This window comes from Corvus hawaiiensis, chromosome 1 (genome assembly GCF_020740725.1).
Source record: "Corvus hawaiiensis isolate bCorHaw1 chromosome 1, bCorHaw1.pri.cur, whole genome shotgun sequence".
NCBI lineage: Eukaryota > Metazoa > Chordata > Aves > Passeriformes > Corvidae > Corvus > Corvus hawaiiensis.
Window position 1 is genome coordinate 38,362,223 of NC_063213.1, and position 25,165 is coordinate 38,387,387.

General features: G+C 39.8%; 1 protein-coding gene across 2 annotated transcripts in view; it reads left to right on the plus strand.

Annotated features, from left to right (window-relative positions):
• Positions 1 to 263: 263 nt before the first annotated feature.
• OSBPL10 (oxysterol binding protein like 10) overlaps positions 264 to 25,165 on the plus strand; it is a 112,970-nt gene continuing 88,068 nt past the window's right edge. Inside the window, exon 1 of one of the 2 annotated variants that reach the window (XM_048301352.1) lies at positions 264 to 644. In XM_048301352.1, the coding sequence (XP_048157309.1) occupies positions 349 to 644 (296 nt within the window). In that variant the 5' untranslated portion in view covers positions 264 to 348. The remainder of the gene's footprint in view (positions 645 to 25,165) is intronic. The other variant, XM_048301342.1, reaches the window with a different exon arrangement.

Genomic DNA, 25,165 nt, shown 5'->3' on the forward strand with positions numbered 1-25,165 from the left:
ATCATGCAGTCCGTGTGCGTGCTGTGCCTCTCCCCGTTCGCCCTGTGCCTCCGCGTGTGTCTGTGCGGCCCCCGCCCCTGCGCGGCCCCTGCCGCCGCCGCAGCAGCGCCCTGCCCCTGGCTCGGGCGGGCGGGGCGCCCGGGGGGGCGGCGGGCGGGACCCCGCGGAGCCGCGGGGCGCCGACCGCCGCCCTACTCCCCGCAACGCCTGGCGAGGAGGAGGCGGCGCGGCCCGGCCCCTTCTCCCCCGGGCGCCGCCCCTCTCCGCGCCGCCTGTGAGTCAGGGCTTTGCCCGGCACGGGCGGTAGCCGCGGCCGGAGCGGGCGGGCAGCCTCCGCCGCGGGGCTCCATGGAGAAAGCGGCGGCGGGCGAAGGCGGCGGCAGCAACAGCAGCAGCCGCAGCAGCAGCCGCCCCACGTCGGCGGGCTCGTCCCCCTCGTCCTCCTCCGCCAGCCGCGGGCTCCCGGGCCGGGCGGCGGCCGCGGGCAGGCTGGATGGAGGCGGGGGCGGTGGCAGCAGCCCCGGCTCGGCGGCGGCCAGCCCGGGGGGCGCGCAGGCGCCCGGAGGCGGCGGCAGGCGGCGGGAGCCGGTGCTGGAAGGGACGCTCAGCAAATACACCAACCTCCTGCAGGGCTGGCAGAGCAGGTAAAGCGCCGGGCCGGCCCCGGGCGGCGCTGCGGGGCTGCGTCCTCGACCCCGGCCGCCCCCAAGATGGTGCCCGGGCAACCGGTGCTGCCGCCTGACCCGACCTCAGCCCTCCCGGCCGCCGCGTCCCGAGGCCGGGCTCCATTCCTCCCTACGCCCTCTCTCCTCCCTTTTGTTTGACTTGTTTATTTTCCCGGCCGAGTTTGGCATAAGGGCGGGCGGGGAGGTGGTCCGGCGCAGGGTCGGAGCGGTGTCCCCCGGCGCGGCCGCCGCAGGTGCGGGCGGGGGGAAGGCTGAGGCTGCACATGCTGCTTGTCCCTGCCTGACAGGGTTCCGTTTTTAAGCTCGTTTTTCTATCACGTTAGTCTCCGTCTGTGAAGTTAGCTTGGATAACTAAAGAAGGAAAAACTGAGAGCCTCCCAAAATAAATGGGGGAAAATGCCATGCTTGTGATTATTACTATTATTTTTTTCGTTGTGGGGTGGGACAGCGGAAACAGTTACCTTTGTGTTCAATAAAATAACTTAGGTTGCTGTGTCCTACCTGTTTGACAAGTCCTAATTTATGCTGATACGGTGACAGGCCCAGGTCCTGCAATTTGTTGGGCGTGGACAGGCTGACGTGCATCTGTGGAAGTTCCTAGGAAGGTCCGGTTTTGGTCAAGTTGTAGTGCAACATTTTTACAGATTTGGAGCCCGACTGTGGAGTTAATAGTGCTGTATTGGGTATCTGTTGAAAGCAAGAGAGAAAATTTCGTATTAGTGTTTTACTTGTTGTTACTCCACTTTGTTTTCATAGTGGATGGATGAAGATGTGTGTCCAAAACTCAACTTTCAAATATAAGGCATCACTGTGGTGATTTTAAAGAGAAGAAAATGCTATAGAGAGAACAAGTACAGGACTAGTTACAAAGCTCTTCATAGACCTTTAAAAAAACCAAACAGAACGACCAAAACCTGGTGTTACTTATGTTAGGTGATCCCAAGCAGTAAGAATGCGGGAATGGCTGAGATCTTGATGTTCTGACCGTAAATGTAAAATATTTATAAGTGACAGAGTTGCATAAATGCCAGTGATGCTCTAATGCTGACTCGTGTGTGGCTAAATCAGTGCTAGGACTACTGTAGCAGTACTTCCTGAAGAATTTCAGGAGCTGGTCTAATTGCATACATTGGAGGCCATGCGTACGTGTACCAGCTGTAAATTACAGTGAAAAAGTTGGGTGTGAACTGGAGACACACTGATTTCTATTAAGCTTGACTGCTTCAGCATAGACATAGAGAAGGCCCTTTACTGTCATTTGGTTACCGTAGTTCTGTTCTAGATGCACATTAGACTTTTATCTATTTGTCGGTGTATTTAGTCCTCCTGTAGTTTTGTTTAAAAAACACACGCATTTTGATACCTAAAATGTAGAACTGAAATCCATGACAAAAAATTAAAAGCCTCTCTTCTCCCCTTTTTTTTCCCCCCGACACCTCCATCTCGTTTTGTAGAGACAGTAGCTCCTTTTCTGCGTGTGATTTTAAGGGTTGTTATCTGAAATTATGAAATAGGGGTGATTGCTTATAAATCTTTGGGTCTAAAGCTGCCTGCTTTTTGCATTTGGAAACAGATTAAATCTTTGATAAGGCTAGCAGCTGGAAATGGTGTGTATAGTCTGTGCATATCCAAGAAATTTTACCTGAAAACATTATGGAAAAAAGACAAATGTCACTTAAACAGTTCTACCACAGTACTTGGAAATTAATGTTGGTTTGCTTTTAGCAGTCTTTTTAAATGCTGCTTTACTGTGCTTTGTCAATTGCCAATTTTATTTTCTGTAAGTCTGGCATTTTGAGCAAGTGGTTTATGGTGACACAGAGCTTTTAGGATAAGTAACTTTTTTAGTTTGCTCACTTACTCCGTTCTGTTGATGTGTGCAGCTGTGGTTTGGGATGCAGAATCTGATACAAGTTCTAAACAGATCAGCTGAAACTTGAGGCTTACAGAAGTTGGTTTTATTACATAATGTTCAATAAATGAGTAGTGTGATCCATGGGTTTGAGCATGGTTCTCCATTTGGCCTTCTGGATATTTGTTATGGAATGTGTTTACTGTGCATTGGAGCTCATTCTGTACCAGTCTCTAAGTGACTTCGTAGCTGGCACCTGCACCGTATTTGTTAGCAGACAAATTAGTTTTGGATTTACTTCATTTGAAAAAACACAAGATTGTTTAACTGCATGATCAATACAACCAGATGGCACGAATATAAATAAAACGGAAAAATAAAGCAAAAACTGACAGAGTTCACTTATCATGGATTTGGAACGTTCTTCTTTAAAGCTCCTTATCCATTAGCCTAAATAATTTAAATGTATTTAATGTAGCTCTTGCTGTGTAGTATTGGAGTTGAAAGGCTTTCCTAGGTTATCCAACACTTAGCATGCAAAGCAGCCCGTACAAGTCTGAAGCAATTACTGTAATTTGAATTATAATAAAGTAGTGTCACTTCTGAATAAATGTTCCTTTAGCAGGCATATGCAAGATAGTCTGATTTTGGACGAGGCAACTGAATATGATTACTGAAGCATTACGCTTCATTTATAAGCATTAATGGAAGTAATTGAAGGCCTCAAAATCAGTCAATCTGGATAGCTGCATTACTTCTTATTTTGAGAATTCCCAAGGGTTTGTTGTTTCTTAATAACGAAATCTCTTTTTTCTGCTCTAGCAGATCAGGAACAACTTGATCTGGAAATGAGTGAGGTGATTCCTCACCTTTATGACAAGCAGAAGGAAACTGTGTTTTCTTGTTTGGTTGTTTTGAAGCAGTTTGTTGTGCGATAAAGGTGTGAAGGGGCCCAGGCATTTGGAGCGTCTCCACTTAAGTCTAACTTTCTGTGGATTTATTCAGGTACGGATGCAGAGAGCAGAGCTTAATCTGAAACAGACTCTTTGGCATAAGAACACTTGTGTCTGGTCTGAGACATCAGGGCATCTGGCTGTCTTTGCTGTGAAACTACAAGTAATTGTGTTCTCAATTGAAGTACTGTTACAAATAATTTCTATTGGGATTTACTTGTTATGTGTGTATTGGAGGATAGCGCTTGTATTTTAAGCAGCAATTTTGTGGATTTGATGGACAAATATGTCTCTGTGGTGTCATCTCATGTCACGCAAGACTTATTTGTTCATTAATTAATTTGAAATTATTGAAATACTTATTGCCTGTGACGTTACTATCCTGTCTTTTGAGTAGATTGGCAAAATGTTGTAAAAAATCTTAAAACCCCCATTTGCCCAAGGTAGTGGGAAATTCACGGTACCTGCATTCCCCTCTCTGCTTTTTCCCTGAAAATATGTAGTACTTACGCTTGTAGGGTTTTATCCTGCAAGCACGTATAAAGTCTTGGATCATCTGCATTTGAATTGGGACTTAAATTTGGGTTTGTAATAACAAGAAATGGAGCCCTACCTGATGGATGTTGTTGCTTTTCTGAGCTGACCCGCTCTGTGTAAATTGTTCTCTAGCCCAGGTGTTTTCTAAAGCATTATTTTGGCCTACTCCTGTTTCCTCTCTCAGCTGGGAAACATACTGTGTTACCAGCCTGCGTGAATCATGCCTGACTTCTTGTCAGGCACCACCAGACCTCTTTTGGGGATTAGCTGCATTCCCTGTAGGTCTACAAAAAGTGTGCTTTGGGGCAGTCTGGGGATTTTTTGCACTCAGGATCTTTATCAGGCTCTCCAGTGCTGTGGTGTAATCTCTTTTCTTGTGTAGTTGCACAGAACAGTTGCAGTCTGACTCCTGCCACAACAGAAAGACTCTTTCTTATTACCAGTGTCCCAAGCAGCAGATGGGATACTGCCAGAAGAGCAATCAGATTTTAGTGCCACTTTAGGGGCTGATTTCACTGGCTCCCAGAGCTTTTGCTGCTCTGACTGCAGCTATTTTGGGAGGGTTTTCTATGTATGCTGACAAAATATGTCAACACTGTATTGTGCTGTAGCACAAAAATCTGTGTGTAACTTTTTTATTATTTTTTTTTAATTTATATATATTTTTTTTTGTGAAACAGATTATGACCTCATAGAAGAATTGACAAAGTTATCTTCAAATACAGTAATAACCTCCCTCTCTTGTTTTTCTGAGTTAGCTAACTAGTCTTTCACAGAATTTTGTGATTGACACATCTGCTTGTGGATTTTTGGGGTAGTTAGCACCTCTAGTATTTGCCAGTTCTTCAGTGGTACCAGTCAAGTTGTTCGAGCAATGAATTGGGGCATTTTCCAGTATAAAATACTAGTAGATGGTTGCTGAACAAACTATATGACTGTTGTTGTTATGTATACCTATATAGCTGTGGAGAGGGAAGTCTGTCCTAGAGAAGTTACATTTAAAGAAGCTTTGTTTTTAATATAAGAATAAACCACACTGTCAGGATTCTACCAGTAGACAGTGTCTGAGAAGGAGAAAATAGCCATGCACTTAATGTTTGCAAAGTTTGTTGAAATGGGAGTTTTTTGTGTTCTTACTGGAGTTAGATTAACACCAGCTCCTCCACTGCGTATTTTTTCATCTTAGTGTGATTCTGTGGCATGTCTATCCAGGGATTTGTGTAGTGTTGTAATACCCTCCAGGATTTATTTGCAGAGTCTGTGAACGGGGAGACTCCTTTTTTAGAAACTGGAGATGCAATATATTCTGTTTCTTCTGTTGTTGGACATCTCCTACTTGAATTTTGGAACCTTGCTTATAATTTGTTAGGAATTGTGGAAACCTTAAAATTTCAAGGCATTTTTATAATATGGTGCTAACATTCTATTAAAGATTTTACTTGCAAAATAGATTTTACTGGAGACTGTGTTGTCCTTTCACTTGTGGGCTCTCTTTATAGTAAGAGGCAATGTGAAAAGGAAGAAATCTACTTAAACCCACCTTATTTTAGTTCTTTGAAGCAAATGATGTTTCCTGTGCTAAACACTTGGTAGCTGCATATTTTACATTACTGAAATCAAGGTGTATGTAATTAGTCTTAGATAAACTTGGAATTTAAAATGCCAGAAAGTCAGTTATTAGTAAATTCTGTTTTGGATTAAGGCACTAATCTGTTTTCTTAATCCTGAAATCTGTGTAGCAAAAATAATCACATTGAAATGTAAGCTTTCTTTTTTCTTCCTCTCCTTCCTTCACTTTTTGCTGTTGAAACTTCTCTCCCTTAACTATCATGAATGCTCACTTAAAAAACAAACGAAAGTAAAAAGAAATAAATCAATCTTTTAAAATGTATATCCCTAGTTTCTTTGTAGGAAAATTTAAGTTAAGGTGTACTTTCTCTTTGTTTAGTTAGTGGCTGATTAAACCTAACTGGTTTAATGACAGACTGGTTGATTAGTTTGAATAGCTTTTGCTGTTGCCTCTAAACCAGCTCTGTTGAGAGAATGGAGGTATTTCAAACAGCAATGTCAGATAAAGAATTTTAACAAGGTAAGAGAGAGGCTGAGAAATCCATCATTCTCTGCCCTTCAGTGATGCTTGCAGGGTACATTTGGAAGAAGACAACTTTGAACCTCAGGCTGAAATTGAAAAAGATGGTCTTGCAGTTAAGGAATTGGTTTGCACTGTGGGGGTGTGGATTCTGGTTGGAGAACTGCCAATGGACATTTCTCTTGTCCCCAGGCAGGTAACCCAAGCTCTTTGTTCCTCAGCTGCTTGTGTCACATGGTGTCAGGGCTGCTTATGCCTATGCAGAGGATAAATTCATACAGTGGATAATAACCTAATGCAGAAGATGCTTGATGATAATGCAGGAAAAATCTGTTTGAAACAGATGAGACTCGGGCATTTTCACTCAGGCAGTATATTTGGGATTTGCAAGTGCTCTTCAGAGCTGAGCAGCAGTCTTGTACCAGAGAGGATGAAGTGACAGTCAAAATAAGAGTGTGGTCTTCCTTTCACCCAGATGTCACACTTAGCTCTCAGGCAAAGAAGTGGCACTTGGCACTAGCATGGAAACAGGCACTTGCCCTGATCTGGGTTTTGTTATTACTGGCTCATTTTGCTGCTAGCTTTTTGAATGGTGATTTCTGTGCTTAGCAAGGCAATGATAAATGTGGTTAGAGGGAGCACACATGCACTTGCGGCTCATTTATAAAGCCCCACCAGTTTATGAATATGGATTTTGTTCATGTAGGACAAGTGACAGTAGGTTGTTAAACTAAGTAATGTGCCTGGAGTAATTTTGTGAGTGTATAAGTATTCAAAAATTTTCCTCAGTCATTATATTTAAAACCAATTGTTCAGTAAGAATCTGTTTGGGCTTTAGCTTCTCCTAATACTCTTACTTTGTTCTTTATGATGTATTTAAAAGGCTGAACTTTCTAAGTGGAAAGGTTGCTAAAAATTACCATAACTATGGCTTTTTAATGTAAAACTATATTTGTTAAATATGTATTATAATGAATGATGAAACAGAAAGCAGTGAATTTGGTTCATTGAGAAATGCAGAGTTTGTTTTCCTATAATAAATTAATGTAACTTTATTTTCAGGTATCTTGGCATTGTGCTTTAGATCTTGGAGGCTTTCATGGATGTCTTCCTGAGATGTTTGATTACTTTTTGGGACATAATCCAGAGAGACAAAGTTTGCTTAGTATTTACCTGTTGCATATAGAAATGTTGCCGTAAATGCTGTCTAAATGCACTTCACTTTCCAAGATGGCATTTAATTAGTAGATAATTTAAAACTGAAGGATGGAGATTCTTAACTACTCAGTTGTATAGCACAAGCCGTGCTTCTGTTCTGTCTAGCCTTGTGTTTCTCTTCGGATATTGATCTGAGAATTTATCTTCTGGTGATAGAGGATTCTTCCCCATAGCCATGGGAACAGTTTGCCCAGAGTTAATCACTACTTAAAAAACTGCCTGTTGTACTTAGTGTGCCTTAAGAGTCTTTGTCTCTTCACTGAATCTCATTATGCTGGACTGAAGACACCTCTTATCACATTTGAGCTCTATGTTCATTCTTTTTGGGCAGGCCAAGTGGTTATCTTTTGTCTGTATTTGGAGACCAACGGAATTTTCTTGCTGCAAGTCAGCTCTCCCAGTAACTTTAATAATTTATGATAGTCCTGATGGTTATTCAGTGTTTCAGAGTTTTTCTTTACATGGGACACCAGCACTGCGTACGCTTTCAGTTGTAGTTGCACTTCGGATCAAATACAAGGATAATGTGTTTGGTTTGCTCCAACTCAGTATTTATTCCCTGCTTAAAAAGTTGAAAGACCACTATCTTTTTAGGTCTCTGTTGGTTATTTTTTAAAAATTAGGTTGTTAGATTTGCCTCATAAGTTTAATTGTTAGTTTCCACACCCACACTCTTGTTATTTCCTATTTACTGAAGCTGCAACATTCTTGGTGCTTGTTATGCCATTTTCTCTTGGTATCTGGTATACTTCTTGATCCAGGAACATATGGTATAGTACTACCCAAGTGAGTGCCAGAAGTGTCAAAATGAAGGGTAGCACTTCACTAACCTTTTTTTGTCTGGGAAGGTGTTGGAAAGGATTACTGTGCTAGCTGTCAATCTGAAGACTGCTCTCTCCACAGTTAGCATGTTTTTGCATATCCCCCGTGATCTTTCTTGGGCTTTCTCATGGTGCGTGCAGGCCCTGTTTTTTGAGGGCAGTTAATAATTTGTTTAGGAAGACAAGAATTTTAAAATATAGTTGAGGAAAGTTATTATTAGTTGGAAGAATTATTTGACCAAAATAATCAGTAGGTTTTCCTTACCCTGAATTTTTGTGAGTCAGTTCTTTTCCAGGTGAATCCTCTATCTTGTAATTATGACTATTTTGTCACTAGATATATAATTTTGTTTTGACAGTATTGGAAAGCATGATGTTGGCTGATGATAGCCTATTTTCATATCATCAGCAATCTTTATGGAAATTTTTCCTTCCATGTAGGTCATTGCTAAGCACTCCAAAGTCAAGTACCGATTGCCAAAAAACCCTATTAGAAATACATTCACTCAAATAACCTCATTTAGTTATATTTTGAGGCTAGCTCCATCTTTTAACTGTTTTTCAGTGTATTTAATGTGTAATTTTCTGTGGTTTGGGTGCTTGCCCATTGTTTTTGATGAAAAGGAGCTGGATGCACCAACTATTGATGAACCTTAACCTTTTTTTGTCATTCACTATATGCTTGGTGTAACCTCACAATTTTGTTGGTGGTATCTTTTTGTTAAAATGGCAGTTTGAAATTTGGAGTATGAGTCTTCAAAATAAAAGGCAGGGATACGCTGATGTGTCGTACTAATTGCTGTATGCTCGGTGCTTATTTAGGACCCTCCTGCAGGCTAATGTGGTTGCTGTTGGGTAGCAGCATTTGCAGGTGCCCTAAGAGGTACTTGACTGAAAAGATCTTAGGCTATCAGTTGGATGGTTCTAAACTGAAATCCCAAAATTACTATTTTTACTGTGTTTTGAGTAAGTTACTACGACAAGTTCATGTATCAAGTACATATTTTTCAGTGACTGAGGAAATGGCTTTTTTCAACTGCACAGCCTTTCAGGGGTTATTTGTCTCAGTGTTAAAAGCTGTGCCTTATGTAGTATGCATTTAGTCAGGTTTACAAGATTTTTTGTAAAATAAGTTGATGTTTATTTGATTTGCTTGAGAATGGACTTGGAGCACATTTAAGAGCAGTGGTGAGACAAGAAGTACATAAATGTAAGTTGGGGCTGTGTGTTGATAAAGCTTCAGTGTTTACCTTACATACAGAATTGTGAACCACACTCCACTTACAGCTACGTTGGTTGGTACATCTTTCACTGAGGTAGGGCACGCACACTGCAGTCGGGGTAGTGTGTTTAACCTCAGCAGGAGAGGGGTGTGTGTGTTTTTCCAGCTTTGGAATATGGAGAAAACCTTTCTAGTAAAAGGACAATTGTTTAAGCAAATGCAGGCAAGACCAGGCATTCTGCTATTTGTCTGTTTGAATTTATGAAATGAAAAAAAAAGAGGAGGGAGGAAGAGAGGAAATGGCCAGTTTCCTGTCTGTTGCCATTATTTGGAGTTGTGTCAAGTTTCTGTGGAGTGCTTTTATCATGCTGGTAGGAGGAAAATAATGAACTTAATCGTGAAGAAGATACCAAAGTGTAGACAAATAAACTCTCTCCCAGCCCAAACCAGCACAGTGGAGGAGCAAAACAGATTACTCACTGCTGCAAGCATCAAACATTTGGTGGTGTTGGTTGGTTTGGTTTTTGGGGTTTTTATTTTGGTTGTTTTTTGCTGGAAGGTTTGCCTTCCACACCATAAAGTGTAGTGTGTTTTGTCTCTCTTTTCTTCTCCTCTCTGCTTTTCTCCTGTTTTATCTTACCTGCTTAGTGAGCTTTGTTTTATGATCGTTGTGTTCATGTATCAAACTTAATCCTATTTTTATTATCCAAGTACAAGGAAAGGGTAATTTGGCAATAAAACAAGGGAGGGAAGAAAAGAGAATGGCTGTAGAGTTTTAGAAAAGGAGTTAAAGCCTCTGGAGGATGGACTGATGGAGGCAAAGCACATGTAGTGACAGGACAAGAGAGAATAGTTTTCACACAGAGAGAGAGTAGGTTTAGATTAGATGTTGGGAAGAAATCCTTTACTGTGAGAGTGACGAGGCACTGGCACAGGTGCCCAGAGAAGTTGTGGATGCCCCATCCCTGGAGGTGCTCAAGGCCGAGTTGGATGCAGGTTTGAACAACCTGGTCTACTGAAAGGTTTCCCCCCTATGCCAGGGGGTTGGAACTGGATGATCTTTAACGTCCCTTCCAACCTAAGCCATTCTATGATTCTGTGAAAGGGAAGAAATAGGGATGAGACAGAAGTAGATGCTCAACGGAAGACAGCACAATGCTAGACCTTTACTTCTTAAAAAAAAAAATCTGGAAATTGTATAACATGAGTTGAGAATGAAGTCTTGGAAAGCCAAGTGAGAATTTGCTCTTGTTTATAAATTTTAATACTGCCATTAAGATTGGCACACAAGAAGTAGTGAGGAAAGTAGTACTTTTTAAATTGCAGAATGCGTAGTGAGGATTTTTCTGGTTGTGCTTTCTTCCCTTCGCCACCTTCTGTAGCAGAGCTAATTTCAGGCAAGTAGAGGACTGATGTAAATAGCAGCCAGAGGAAGCTACTGACAGTGTCCACCTGGATGTATATTAACGTGCCAGGCTTACCTTTGCCCTTTTAAACACAGTATTTTTTATGTGGGAATTCAAGCATCTGTGATGGTGAACCTGTTTTCTTGTTAAAGTTTATAAGTATTGTTTCTTCATTTTTTATTAGAACAGTGATGATCTGGATTTTTGTAGAACAGTATTTCTATATAGAAAAATATATATGTGTGCAAAGCAGCAACGTAATGCGTAAAGGTCTTGAGAAGTAATGGTTGCTCACAAATCTAAATACTCTTTCTTCAGAAGGATCAAGGCTAATGCTCTACTTATCCCACAATATATTGATGGAACCACCCTCCGATGGATTCTGTGGACTCTGTACATACGTTTCTAAGAGACAGTGCTGACAAGATACTTGGTAAAGGTGGCTTCGTATCAGCTGTCAGGATAAAGACCAAACATAGAAACTTAAACTTCTTTTTTCAGTCAATGAATTGATAGTCCTAAGAGTAAAGGCAAGGGAAACACTATTGGATTGTAAAGTATTGGCACAGAAAGCCGAAAAGTTCCAACTATCCCAAGATGATATAAGAAAGGTCTGGTTTCTGCAAAGCTTTGTTTGAACAAGCTGGGTGCAGAAGAGCTGGAAGGAAACCAGCATGCTGATCTTGTTATCAAGATTCTTACTTTGTGTATCATATTTTCTTCCATATGATGTGTAAAGAAAATAGTACATTGGATATGTTCGTTTTTCCCAACCGGGAAACTTTTTAGACTGTGGATAAACAGAAAAATTTTAAATGCTAGGAAGAACAAACAGAAGGGAAGACATAAAATTGAGAACTTCAAAAATTCCCAAAGTAAGGCCTTAACTTGCCTTTTGCTTTTTTTTTCTTCTGTGTGTGTCTCTCCCTATATATAGGTAGTATATGCAGTTCACAAAAATGGCATTAACATAATGGATGAATTCTCAGCCCCTTGTACGTGACAATGAAATGAATACTTCTTGTTCAACAGGTTTTTCCAGTGAAATAATATTTTAAATGAAACTTACAGTTGGGACAAATGCCAACATTCATGTGGTTCAAGTTTGAGAATCTAGATGATAAATTATCTGCATTTTGAAAGTGAAAATAACAGCTGCTATGAACACTGCAGTAAAAACACAGAACAAATTTAAAACCAGATGTTTTATTCCATCAACTTGTGCAAAAATTACTGTTGAAGTAGATGTGTTCAGAAACCTTCTATCAGGCAAATGCTATCTGGCAGTTCATGTATTCACTTAGAATATATCATAATACTTTGTGTCTAGAACAGCTATAGAGAATATACCCTCAATTAATTATATGAGAAGTACGGAGTGGAATGGAGGAATGAAGAATTGGTTTGAGGACTGGTGTCTCCTGACATCATGTATATATCTTTTTCTCCTGGAAATGAGCTTTAAACTTTTTGTTTTCCTTTCACAGGTGGTAATCAGATCTTATTATTATTAGTTTCTTCCACATAAATTATATGAATAATGTAAATATGTCTACAAGCCAAAAATAGCTAAATGACAGTGAGGCAGGCATCAGAAAGTCAGATTCTTGAATACAGAAGCTTTGTATAGGCATTATAACTCTGATGACCTAGATTGATGAAGATAAACACGCTTCCAATAAAAGGTGTTTCAAACTATTTCACTTCTGTTTTGTTAGAAATGGTAAAGGGAAAAAAAGGCTTGCATCCATGACCTTGTGTCCTTGTCAGCATTGCAATGCATTACTCAATAAAAATAAAATACTTATTAAAACTGGGTTGTAGCACAATTGTTCTATTGTTTAAACTTTTAACACTGTATTTCATGGTGATAGTGTGTTCTTAAAAAAGCCCAGAGTTTTCTTTTTTTTTAAAGTTTTATTCTTTATCTGAAAACACCATTGTACTTCACAAAATTTGAAGCATCAGATGTGATGCTTAACATTCCTGAGGTTAGAGTGAGGTGCTGGATCTCTTAACTGACCACATCTTTCCTCATTAAATGATTGCTAGATTAAATATAGATATATATTGTTTTTCTTTTCTTGGTGTAGTGGTGAGGTCTACAAATGACTCTCATTGATTGATTACAAGATGGTTTTCAAATCTAAACATTAATTTTTCAGTTTACAGGAAAGTTATTTCTTGAGGTCTTTTATTCCTTGATGTTTTTAGCTGCCGACTAGAAAGTAACAATGAAGAGTTTCTATCTCCTGGCAATGATTCTTGCTGAGAACAGGGCATTGCAAAACAAGGATGAACTCTGAAGGTCTGGCAAAGAAGTCGGTGAACTGTGATACAACCTCAGTAAAACTCTGCTGACTCAAGGCAGCTAATTGAAAATTTATGCAATAATATCCTATGATGGGAAGTGGTTATGCTTTGAACCTCATTGGATTGCATTATTGTAGTACAGTACAGTCAGTATCTTTCTTTGACAGGTTCTTGTTCTTAAAAAGTTGGCGTCAACAAAGTAGCTTCTGAATATTGAAAAGATGTCAGCTTGAAATCTAGTGGATCTAAAAATAAACTAGGAGTAGTCTTGAATATACTTGAAACTTTTTCTGCCATTTAAAAAACATAAATGGAATGCTTACCAGTCCTTAACATAACATGTACTCAGAAAAAATAAATTCTTACATAGTATGGCAATCTTTATTAATACAGTTACATCCTTTTGTAGAGGATCACTATGTAAAATCCAATTAATTCATTTTAAATTAGCTGTGTAATCATGCTGTACTTCCCTGTCCACCCTTCTGTTGCCAGTACCTCTGTTCTCTTTTATTTTTTTTCAAGCTATTTTGAACATCCTAAGGCATTTCTGTAATTCCATATTCTGTTTGTAAAAACAGTAGTTATAATTGATGCTGATGCAAGTCCTGTCCAGTTAAGTCTATGTATACATTTAATACTTACCAGGCATCATACAGTATATCTGCAATTGTTCCACACTCAGTAAGGAATGCAGTTTGCTGTGCCAAGTGAAGTCATCATCAGGGAGATGGTGCAAGGGATCTGGAGGCTGCTGGTAAAATGTGTGGTTCATATTTTTCTTTTGTATTCCTTCTTTTCTCTCTCTGTCTCTCTGTGGGATGGCACTTTAATCTAAATATGCTTTTGAGGCTTATTTCAGAACTACCTCTTCTCCCCCCAAGTCCCAAATTGCACTGGTTAGGGGAAAGCTGGTAATTTTCCCCAGAGGTGAAAGCTGGTACACCTGATCTGGGAGTAGTTCTCTCTAGCTGGGTCTCTTTGCTCCTGGATGAGAAAAACACACCCAGAGTCTGGAATACTAAAAACTTCTAATTCCTTGTTTTTCCTTCTGTCATTAAATAACTTGCTAACAGGACTTCTAGTTTTCCCCCAAGTCGTTATATCTTGATAGTAAAAACCCTAGTGAAAATGTAATTATGCTGGGAAAAGCACTGGCACTCTTATCCTTCTTTTCTAATTAAGATACTAATTTAGACTTGATAGTCACAAGAAGCTGTAAGAACAGCCAGTATCTTAAAGCAGAGCTTTCAGATGTGAGCAGAGCTCACAAATGTGAGAAAGGGTTGCAGCGAGCAATTGATAACCTGTGGGTTGTGACAGCCACGTTCAGCTGCTCTGTCCTTGCCAGGGGGTCAGGGGTTCAAACTGCTAGTTTGATTCTTCAGCTTTCTGGTAATTTTCAGTGCTTTTCCAGCCTTTATGTCCTTGCAAACCCTATGCTGCTTATGGGGTGTAGGCAGGTGATGGCTGCGATCTGTGACACTTGGAGTGTTTTGCTGTGGTGGTTTGTGCTGGCTGCCCACAGCCCTGCTTTGGTGAGCTCAGCACTACGTGGCCTGGGGTTCATCTGTGTCTGTGAGCTCACTGGTGAGAGTTGTTGAGCTGTACTGAGCGGATTCATAGCCCCTGGGCCCAAAGGATAGGTTGCAGGCATTGCACAGCTTACTTCATTCAGTGGTTTAAATGCTGTTGGCCAAAGGAAATTGTGTGACAGATACTGTAATTTCGCTCTGCTGTGAACCTGAAGGCTGTCACACTATTCAAATCTTGCTCAGGGCTTCCTGTAGCACACTGTACTCCTGTCCATGAAGAAAAATTATTGGAAGTGTCTCTCTGTGCTTTGACCTTTTGTAGAGGGGTCAGATGACTGTGAGAACTGGTGGGAGGCTTAGGTGGCTGCTCCTTCGGCATGGGGTTTCTAGTGGGAGTCCCTGAGTTGAGGGACGAGCTGCAGAAAATAGCTGGACTGTCTAAGCAGACTGTAGCAGCTTACAACTGCTCATCACTTAGGTTTTTATCTTTTCTCTATGCTAGTTTTTAAATGGAAGAATTAAAGCCTTGAGAAGAGCTGAGCAGCTGCCAGCTGTAGTCTTGCTCCTTGAGCTGAACAAACAGGTTGGCAGTGGAATATTAAGCTTTTCTGTAGGATTGGATAGATGATACGAGTCCACCTGTCCTCCTTTCCATGTTCTGAGGATCTATCTCTTTCCCATTTATTTGATCTTGTTTTTTGATACTGTGACAGCAAGTATAGGAGATGGACTGAAGAGAAGAAAACATTTGAAAGTAAGGAGATCAGATACGAAAATATTACAAGTGCTGAAAGTTAGAGGTAGATGAGCTGTGACCTCAGGTTCCAGAGAGGAGGCTAATGACATGATGCTGTTTGTAGGTTTTATTCCCCTTGAGCTTAAGAATTGATTTTTCAAAAGTGACACTTGAACAGATTGAGCCCAAGAGATGGGAATAGGTGTCTCAATTGAGGGAGCTGGAAAGCTTAGTGAAACTGTCGCTGGTAATAGAGAAAGCAGCTGGTATAGGCAAAAATATAGTGCAGTTTCTCACAGATATTTTTTTACTTGAGATGGTGTCAGGACATCAGGAACAGATGTCTGAGAGACTGAAAATACCTACTCTGAGTACTCATGTTGAGTTTTAACTTTCATTAAATAATTCCCTCAACTGGATTTAATTATTAGAATGCTGAATTGCCTGCTTTTTAACAGAAAAAGAATTATGAAATTAACTTGGTTCTGGAAATGTGAAAACTGTTTCTGCTCTGGCGATTTATTAATTACCTCCATTTGTTCTGTGCTTACATTTTTCGTTTGTTGGTGGTATTGTCTTCTGTTAGGTACTTGGACTCTTGGATGGGTCTCTTCTGTTTAGAAGAGTATTTTACGCTTGTGAGTTGGTTTATTCCACTCCCCTTGCACCTTCTTTCTGTACACATTTGCCAAGAAAGGGTTCAAAGGTTCACTTAAATTGTGTCATGTTTATACTGCTGAAGGAAAAAATGAAACCACCTTTTGTCTTTCCCTTCACATGAAAAAAGTTCTGTTTCTTGAAATTCCTGCTATTGAATTTTTTCCTGAAATTCTTTTTGTGCATTGTTATCTGCTCTTTCATTCTTTCAGAGACTGCGTAGCAGGCAAGCTGGCTACTGCAGTTCTAACAGCAAGCATGAGGTTTACTCTTAGAGGAGTCTAACAGTATGCCTAAAATTATTGCTGGTGTTTTAGACTGTTCTTAAGAAGTTTTTTCTTGAAGTAAGTTGTGGGTCTTTTTTTTTTTTTCTTCTTTTTTTTTTTTTACTGTTCTTTTATATGCTGTCTGCTTGTCAGTGCTCAAAATGAAATGAAAAGTAGAGAAGGGTACCTTATCAAATGCTGCAGTGCATTTGACAGGACCAGTGTGAGTACTGAGGGGTGTGGTGAAGGCAAGGCAGTAGGGTACCACAGACCACTGCAGAGCAGGAGTGACCTTCGAATGTCAAATCTCTGTTAGGAAAGAGACTTAAGGGTTTGTGCTCCATGAAGTGCATGAATAATACTTCTTTACAGTATTTTATTTTGAGAAATAGTAATTTTTTTGAAATGTCTGTAAAAAAAAAAGCATCTCTCCATAGTTCAAATTTTCAGATGGGATATTTCTTTTTGGACTTTTCCTCGCCCCCTGTTTTTTTGCTTGAGCATTTCTGATTGTAATCTGGATGTCTCAGATACAATAACCAAGAGGAATTATTTTTCTGGGGAAGGAAGAAGTGGAAATAATGGAATCATATGTTGTCTATTTGTAGTGTCAGGTCAGAGAAACTATCAGCTAAGGAGCAGCATCTATTAAGACTGATTGCAAACAGTTGATAACATTTGAGAATAAACTAGAAAAAGACTACAAACAAGTGGAGAAGTAGAGAAGTACTTAACACACCATTGATTTTTTTAATCATAATTAGGGACAAGGGAAAAAGCTAGATGGAAGAACTCCTTAAGCTACACTTGCAGGAAAGACATTGAAATAAATTCTAAGTCATTACTGAGGAGAACTTAGTGTGGTTGAGTAATTTTTCTTGCTTCTGTTTTTTAAAGCTGTAGACTTTTGGTAACTGAAGGAAAACATACTGCTAGTTGAGGAAATGGTTAAAGTGTAACAACTTTCCTTCTTCCAAATCTCCCTGTAGCATTTCATTATTATGACTGCGGAGGTTCATGAAGAAGTTTGAAATGTAGCGTAAATGTTCAGGCACTAAAAGTAAGATTTGAGGTTCCAGCTGTTAGTAGAACCATTAAACTTCAAGTCTAATAGATACCTCACAACTTGATGTTACTTCCTGTCATGTGGAAAAAAGCCTGCTGTTTTGCTCTATTTGATGCTGGTTTTTACCTTTGTCTATAGGGGGGAGCACAAACCTGACCTGAGACACTCTATAAAAATCTGAAGTTGAACTAGAAGCAGACTCTAAGGGATGTTTTATTTGTCTCATTAAGTTAGTTAAATGTTCCATAGTTTTTATCTTTTCTGGGCAGGTCATTCTGCTCTATGTCATTGATAAGCAGAGACATGGACAGCATGTTTAAAAGAATTTGATTTTGCTATAATACTGCCATTATTGGCCTAATTTCTTTAATGCCCATGTACTAGTTTATTGCAAAAGGGAAGAAATTAAACTTTCCTTTTGAAGCTGTTGGTTCATAGCTGTTCATAGCTCAAAAGTTCATAGTTTCAGTTATGGCAAAGGAGTTATTTTTGTGTGGGAGGGTGGATTAGATCAGCAGTTCCGAAATTGTCTTTAATACTAGCATGACTGTAACCATAGGAATGACAGCAGAAATTGTTAGGCTTTAAAAAAGTTGCTAGTGAGTTTGACTTTTGTAGAGCAGACTGATTGCTTTTGTATTAAAGAATGACGTCAAATTTTATTTGAAAGTATTTACCTGCCAGCTGATCAGCCAGTATGACTCTTCTCAGTAATTCAGTAAGATACAACAGGGAATTTGACAGAAACGTATGTAATGTAATGTAGGAGGCTCTTGGAAAAAGGAGTTTCGTAATTTTAAAATGTGAGCACAGTGGAGACTAATTTGGCAGGAGTGCTGTTGCTGAATGGTGCAAATTGTTCTTACTATTGGGTTTTTTTGAATATCTAAGATTCTTGTTAGTAAAGTAGTTGTTGTTGTGGGGCAGGCTGTGTTTTCAGCCTGGGAGAAAGTAGTTGTGCATAATTACATAAAAGCTTACTTCCCAGGAATTTGGGGTAGTTGGAAGTTGGTAGTGGGGCAATAAGTGAGCTTCTCTGTGCTGTCAAGTCAGGACTGCTAAGTGCAATCACAAATGCATGCGACCTTGTTGTGGATGAGTAGAATATGCACCTCATTCAAAAGGGGGACGCAGCAATACGTTTTACTGAGGCTAAATAATAATTTGACAGAGTTAAATAAATTTGATGGAATTTAAAAAGGTTTAGCAATGGTTTGACAAGGCTCAATGAGCTTGATGGCAAGGTTCACCTTATTAATTACTGAATGGAAGAAACATACTCAGGAAAAGTTGAGTTAGAATCAAGTTAGAATGATTCACATGTAGACCAGACTTGCAATGAGTAAGGAGGACCCTCATGTTAAGACATGAGGTTCAGAGGGGACCCTCTTGCTTACATAACTCCTTGTGGAGAGTATGTGGTGCTGGATCCAATCTTAGCCTCAGACTTGGACAAAAGTTTATCTATAATGGAATTATCCATATAATGTTTATTATAATATTAAGCAGCTCTGTGGATTAGCAATGTTTCATTGGAGTTAATTCAGCATGCTATCAGTTGGTGTCCAAGAACCTGTCACAGGTAAGGGATCACTCTGCTTTGTGTAAGGAAAGCTCTCTTGGTCAGGTAAGGAATCTTAAACCTTGAGAGGCATCCCTGCTCAAGGGGAGAGTCACCTGGCATGCAGTTCAGGGAGTGCTCCATTTGTATCCATCCTGATAGAATATTTATGCAGTGAAGTAGTTGGCTGCTTGGCAGTAGTGTAAACTGGATCGTTGTCTTCATTTTAGCTGTAATCTTGTTATGTACTTTGGTTATTTTGCATTTTTGGGTTTTGAAACCACCTTTTGAAATACTTTCCCTGGTTTCCTTCACTTCCTTGTACCTGAGCCAGGAGCTTTCCAGCTCACAGGTTCACCACAGGGCATGAGACCTACTTGTTGCTTCTTAGTCAGCCTGAACCAAATTACGGCCTGGGATCAAGTGTATCCGCACAGACCTACAACTGAAAATACTGAAAATCCAGTGGTTTCCATGTGATGCTTGAGGTTGCAGAGGAATTGATTGTTTTCCTGCTGTATCGATGACTCTGCTAAGTTTCCCTTCTACCCAAAGACTGACCTGGCTCTGTTACTCTGACTCCAGCTTTCATTACTGGATTGGCTGTACTGGGATGTGTTGCTGTGTGCTGCTACTGGGCAGTGATGGGGACAGAGAAGGGAAGGTGACAGAGCAGTAGCTCTGCGTGACTTCAAATAGGGGAAGGCTTGTTCAGCTGAAGTAGGTTTCTAAAGAGCAAGTCAGTAATTCATCCTTGAGGAGGGAGAGAGAGAAATTATGGCTGAACTCATTCGTGCTTTCTAAGGGCTGCTTTTTTCACTTTGCCCATCTATTTCATTGAGATTTTGGGGGAACAGTAGCTGCTTATTTTGCACCATTGCTGTGGACTGTGACGTAAACATGTTTCTGCCTAAATCAAGTAGTTGGAATTTGGAGATTTAAGTTGGACTCATATCTTAATGTTTAACCTTCTTTTTTCCTCTTCATTAACTGATCATAAAGGAATGATATATATGTATATTGAGAAATACCAAAGCTACTTTCATGTATGCAGTAAAGTAGTTTTGGAATGGAATTGTTCACATAGAATGCAAGCAATGTTAAGAGGATATTTGTGCTTATTTCCTAAGTCTTCATCCATGGAGATTACATATAATGTAAATAAGATTAAATATAGATTTTGAAAGGGTTTTAGTTTCCAGGGGAGTGTCACGTTCTTCAGAATTTCGTATCAATAACTTGAACAGAATTAAATATCTCTGAAATTTGTGAGAAGTAGCAAAACCCCTCAATTTTCACCAACCTAATAATTAGCCTAATGTACATATAATGCAGTGCAGTAAAGTGTTTTGTTCTGGATGGTGGTTGGAAGTCTAGCTATTAAAGTGCTTTTTTAGACTGCAGTGTCAAATGATTCTTCAGACTTGCGTTTATTTGGTTTTAGGTAGATTTGATGAAAACCTTTTGGCACATCCCATTGCCAAACTGTTCCGCTTGTCTGCTCCTTCATCCCTCCACTTCATTTCCTCTGTAAATTGTCTCTTGCTTGTTGGCAGCAGAGTGGTTGTAGTAAAACTGATGTTTGTCTCAAAAAAATGATGTGTGACTGTTCTAATTAATTTTCAGCAACATTTTTCTATTGAAAACTTTTAGCTTGGTGACATCTTTTTAGTAAGAGAGTTTATGAATCCTATCTAAACTTTCGTGTTTCATGTTCAAAAATAAAAAAAATGGGAGAAGTAATAGTGAAGATAGTTCAGTGATTTAGCTATTTAGTTCAATAATTACCATATACAAGATAGTGCAGTTGTTAGAAGAGAGTTTACGATAGTTGCATGTCTTTCCTGTGACTGGGGTTTTTACAGTGTGTCTTAAGGCAACCTTGGTTTCCAGTAAGCAGTAAAAATGAGTTTGAAAGGACTCCAGTGGCCATTTTGCTTGCACTGACATTTACTCCTTTTTGTTTGTGTGTAGGTCAACTCCCTGATGATTCCTGACTTACCACTACAGGCTGTTACTGTTGAATGTGGGACCATATTCACTCGTGAGCAGCATTAGGTTTTACCTGCATAGATAATTTCCCTGGTTTTTAACATGGAGACACGTAGGCCAAATAGTTTGGGCTGAGATAACAGACTCCTTTTGTCTCTGTAATTGGCTTAAGATATGACTTGAATGATACTCCTAATTTCTGGACTCTCATTGTTAAATTGAGCAAAAAGCAGTACTTGAAAGTAGCTGAACTACTCTACAGCTACTCTAATTGAAGGTAGTCTTGTCATTTGAGCTACTTCTATTTGCAGTCTCTTTGCTGTCTGTTTTGTGGTCTGATTACCTGAATAGTTTGCCTGATATTCATGCCTGGAGGTGTTAAGCCATCTCTTGGTTTCTCATCCAGTGCTTGTCTCCTTCTCAGCTTCAGCATTTGTGCTGTTGTCCAGGGTCACTCCCTGTGCCTTTGTTGTTTGTTTCATTAATATTTCAGTCCCCGCAAGTGTTTTATCTCCAGGTGAAATCCTAACTAACATCAGGTCTGGCATAAAAACTTGGGGTCATACTGGTTTTCTCATAGCTGAGTGCTTTTCTGTATACAGTCTGTAACTCTTGGGAGCAAAAGAGAGCTCCAAAAATCTACAGATGTCTGAAGGTGTTTCTCCTAGATGGGACATAATATTGAATAACAATAGTGCTGGGTTAATTCTTAATCAGTGAGGAATGCAAGTTGTTGGAGAAGAGAGGGGAAGAGTTGGGATGTATAAATCAGGGAAGCATAAACCAGCTTTACCTCTGCAGATAAGGGTTCCATTCATCACTGGTACACCATAAAAGGGAAGTGATGATAAAGCTTAGGATGCAGCCAGTGGAAGATAGTGTGTATTAGACACAGGGTGTGTGACTACATGGGGGTTTACTGCTTCCTTCATACATTTTGTGACATTCTAGTAATGTAGTTCAGAGGACAAGCTCTAGTTGCTGGGGTGAAGGAGAGGGTTGTGGGGATATTTCAATTGAACATAAGTTTTTTGTTCAACAGCCTTTTTCAGGGGTGTTTATGTTTGGGATTGCTAAAATTTAGTAGCTGCAAATTGTAGAGAATTTGGATTATAAATGGTAGTATTTTGAGATAAAACTGTGATTTAGACCTGGCTGACTCACACAAATTCGGTGGGATGTGGTTTTCTTCCCACTCTGTTGCATGGTAATGCTGATACAAAACCAGCAATTCCAGGCTCTGAGACTGTGTGTTGTGGAGGCATTATATTAGGGGACTGAATTTGCTGCGAGTCTCTCATTATGTTTCATGGGAACCAGGCTGTCAAATGAATATATTTGATTCATTTGTGGATGTTGTAATAGCAAGTAGCAGAAAGACCAAGCAAAGGTCACATCCTCTCTAGTCAATTTGTGAAGTCTCCTGCAGGATGTGACAAGTAGCAGACAGAAATCTCCATAAAATACTGCCCTTGGTCAAATCTCACTTCATTATTGATTTGTCTTCATATATTACCATCTTGGAAGTGTGTTCTCTGTGTGTGTATGTTCCTACTCAAAGGAGAGACTGTTGAGAGGATAATACATAGTAGTGTCAGTCACTGTTGGACTCATTAGTGCTCTGAGCAGCTGCCTTCACAGTGGCTGCCTTCAGTGCTGCCTTCTTTTTGATTACTTTCCTTCAAATTTGGTGTTTAGTTTGTTGGCGAGTTGTATGTTTTGGTATGTTAGGCCAACCTCTAAGCTGTTTATTTATTCTGTATTTTTTAGAAGTACTTTGTGAAAGATGAATTGATGCTAGGCACCAGGCAATTTTTGATGCGAAGTGTGCTTGCCAAACCTGTCAGATCTTTTGAAACATATTACAGAAAGTGTCAAGCAAAAAAGTGACATGTTTTTTTGGAAGGTCAAATATTTCTGTATTGCTTGCAATTTTGGTGGGGTTTTGTGTTACAGAAAAGAATAGGCAATAAGATTCCTGGCATAGCTGGTGTAATTTTGGGAGACGTTTAAAGGTGTGTGGTGATGCAGCTGTTTGCTCAGTTATCAGTTGTGATAACTGCTAGTGTGTGTAGAGAGATTTGCAAATATTAGTGTGTAAAAGCTTCTTTCACAAGCTAGGCATGATTGATTGTCTCATTACATGTATATTTATGTTGTCTTTAAATTTCCAGTTCTTAGTGTGTGTGTCCCTTTCCCCTGTCCCCCAGTGTTTAGGTTTGCAGGGCTTTTTGTGTGTTTGCGGTTTTGGATTTTCTTGGTAGGTGATTTGTTATGAAAATGAAAGCAAATTAGTTTTTGTCATTTACTTACTGACTCTCAACTTTGGCAATAAGTTCTTCTAACAGTTGTTTCTCTTGGTATTCTTAAGGTACTTTGCAACTAGAATATTCCTTGACTAACTACATGCATTCTACTTCTTTGCATCCTCCTGAGCATGACTAGGTGAAAGCTAAACATCTAAATGTAAAGCCCAAATTAGCTAGATTTTGGGATAACAGGAGAAAGTGAAGCACTTGATGTACTTTTCCACAATTCTCTATGAGTTCAAAGCCTGATGGGTACAAGCCTTGTTTATTGGTGGGATTTTTATTGCTAGTTGGGACAGTACAGTACTGCACATAGACTTGGAACAGAGAAGCAGTTGTCCATACAGGCTGCAAAGTAGGTGTCTGTAATTTTACTTTCTCAAAGGAGCAAAGCCTTGCTCCTGGGTAAAGTGGAAAGGGGGGACTGGGAGAAGATGAACCAGACAGCTTCCTTCCTTTTGGTATCCAGATGACTGCAAATAACTCCTGTGGACTTGTCTTCAGTGAGAACCAATTTAGCTACTGAGCCTTGTGTCATGCAGAGCACTGCCTTCCCCTCAGATGGGGAATGAAGTTGGTGTGTGTCTGGCTAGTTGTCTCGTGTGTGTTTCCTTCATCTTGTTTTAGAATCTCATAGAATTGTGTCTTTGTAAAGGTTAACATCCTTTCATTACAGGCAGATCATTAGAAGTGATGTGTAACTACTCAGTTCTTGTTTTGTTTTAGGTCTTTGTTGTTTTCCTTATGAAGGAAAGCATATTTTCCTGCCTGGAAGCTCTGTTTTTAATCTGTGACCTGAATCGAGCTGGATAATAACATTTCCAGAATTCAAATTACAGCAGCCCATTTACTCCCCCAGTCATGTCCCTTTTCTCTTGACCTGCAGTACAAAAATTTGTGTCTGTTTAATTGTTAAGTAGTAGTGAATTTGGAGCAAGGAAAAGGAAGGTGGCAAGGGCTGCTAAATGACACAAGGTAGCATTGGGTAGCCAGCCAGCGTGATGGGCTGTGGGCAGTAGGTGCTGCTAATGGTGTCAAACTCAACTGTGTACCTTTTGTTTATGTTTGCCGCTAAATCAGCATGGCCATGTTGTACTGAAGCACAGATGAATGTACTTTTCCACAATTCTCTATGAATTCAAAGCCTGATGGGTACAAATGGATGCATTATTTTTAGGCATATTCTTCCTCCCTCCTTTCTAAGAAGCAACCCCTAAGCAATTCTCAGTGTTTATTCTTACTGTAGTCTCTTTTTTCTGTAAAATCTGGGCAAAATATCCATTCCTGACACAGAGAAGTTCAGACAGTTGAAAATAATTGGCATTGTCAGCAGAAGTTGATGACCTGATGAGCTGGTCAGTAGCAATTGTTTCTTCACTGAGAAAGAAGTGACATTCTGGCTCATAAAGAGAGCTTGCTGGGACTTGACAAAACAGGAAAGGAGATTTCTCTTAATACTTTATTTGTGCGAGAATTCTGTGGATGTTAAAATCATAAAGGGCGTGATCAACAAAAACAAGCTGCTCATCTATTAGCTGTGGATAATACTTCTATTTCTTAACTGCATTTTAGATGTGGAGCATCTCTTAAAGTATCCAGCAAATTGTAGTTCATCTTGACTGAATTTCAATAATGCAGAAGAATTACTGTTCTAAAAATCCAGTTTTCATACAGAGATGCTCAAAGTGAGTAAAGCTTTTAATGAATACTGTGGTTCTTATGCCTTCTTATGTTAGAAAATGATAAATTGAGGAACCTCAGTGCAGAAAGGATGGTAGAGTTACTGAAATGTAAGCATGTTCTCCTGATCATCAGTCTTTAAATGACAACTTTGGAGACAATTTTTTAATAATAAAGACCTTGGCTGTCAAATCTGTGTGTGCTGTGCTTTATCCTTCTTGGCTTGAATAATTCCATTAATTTTATGGATCAAGGTAAAAGGGGAA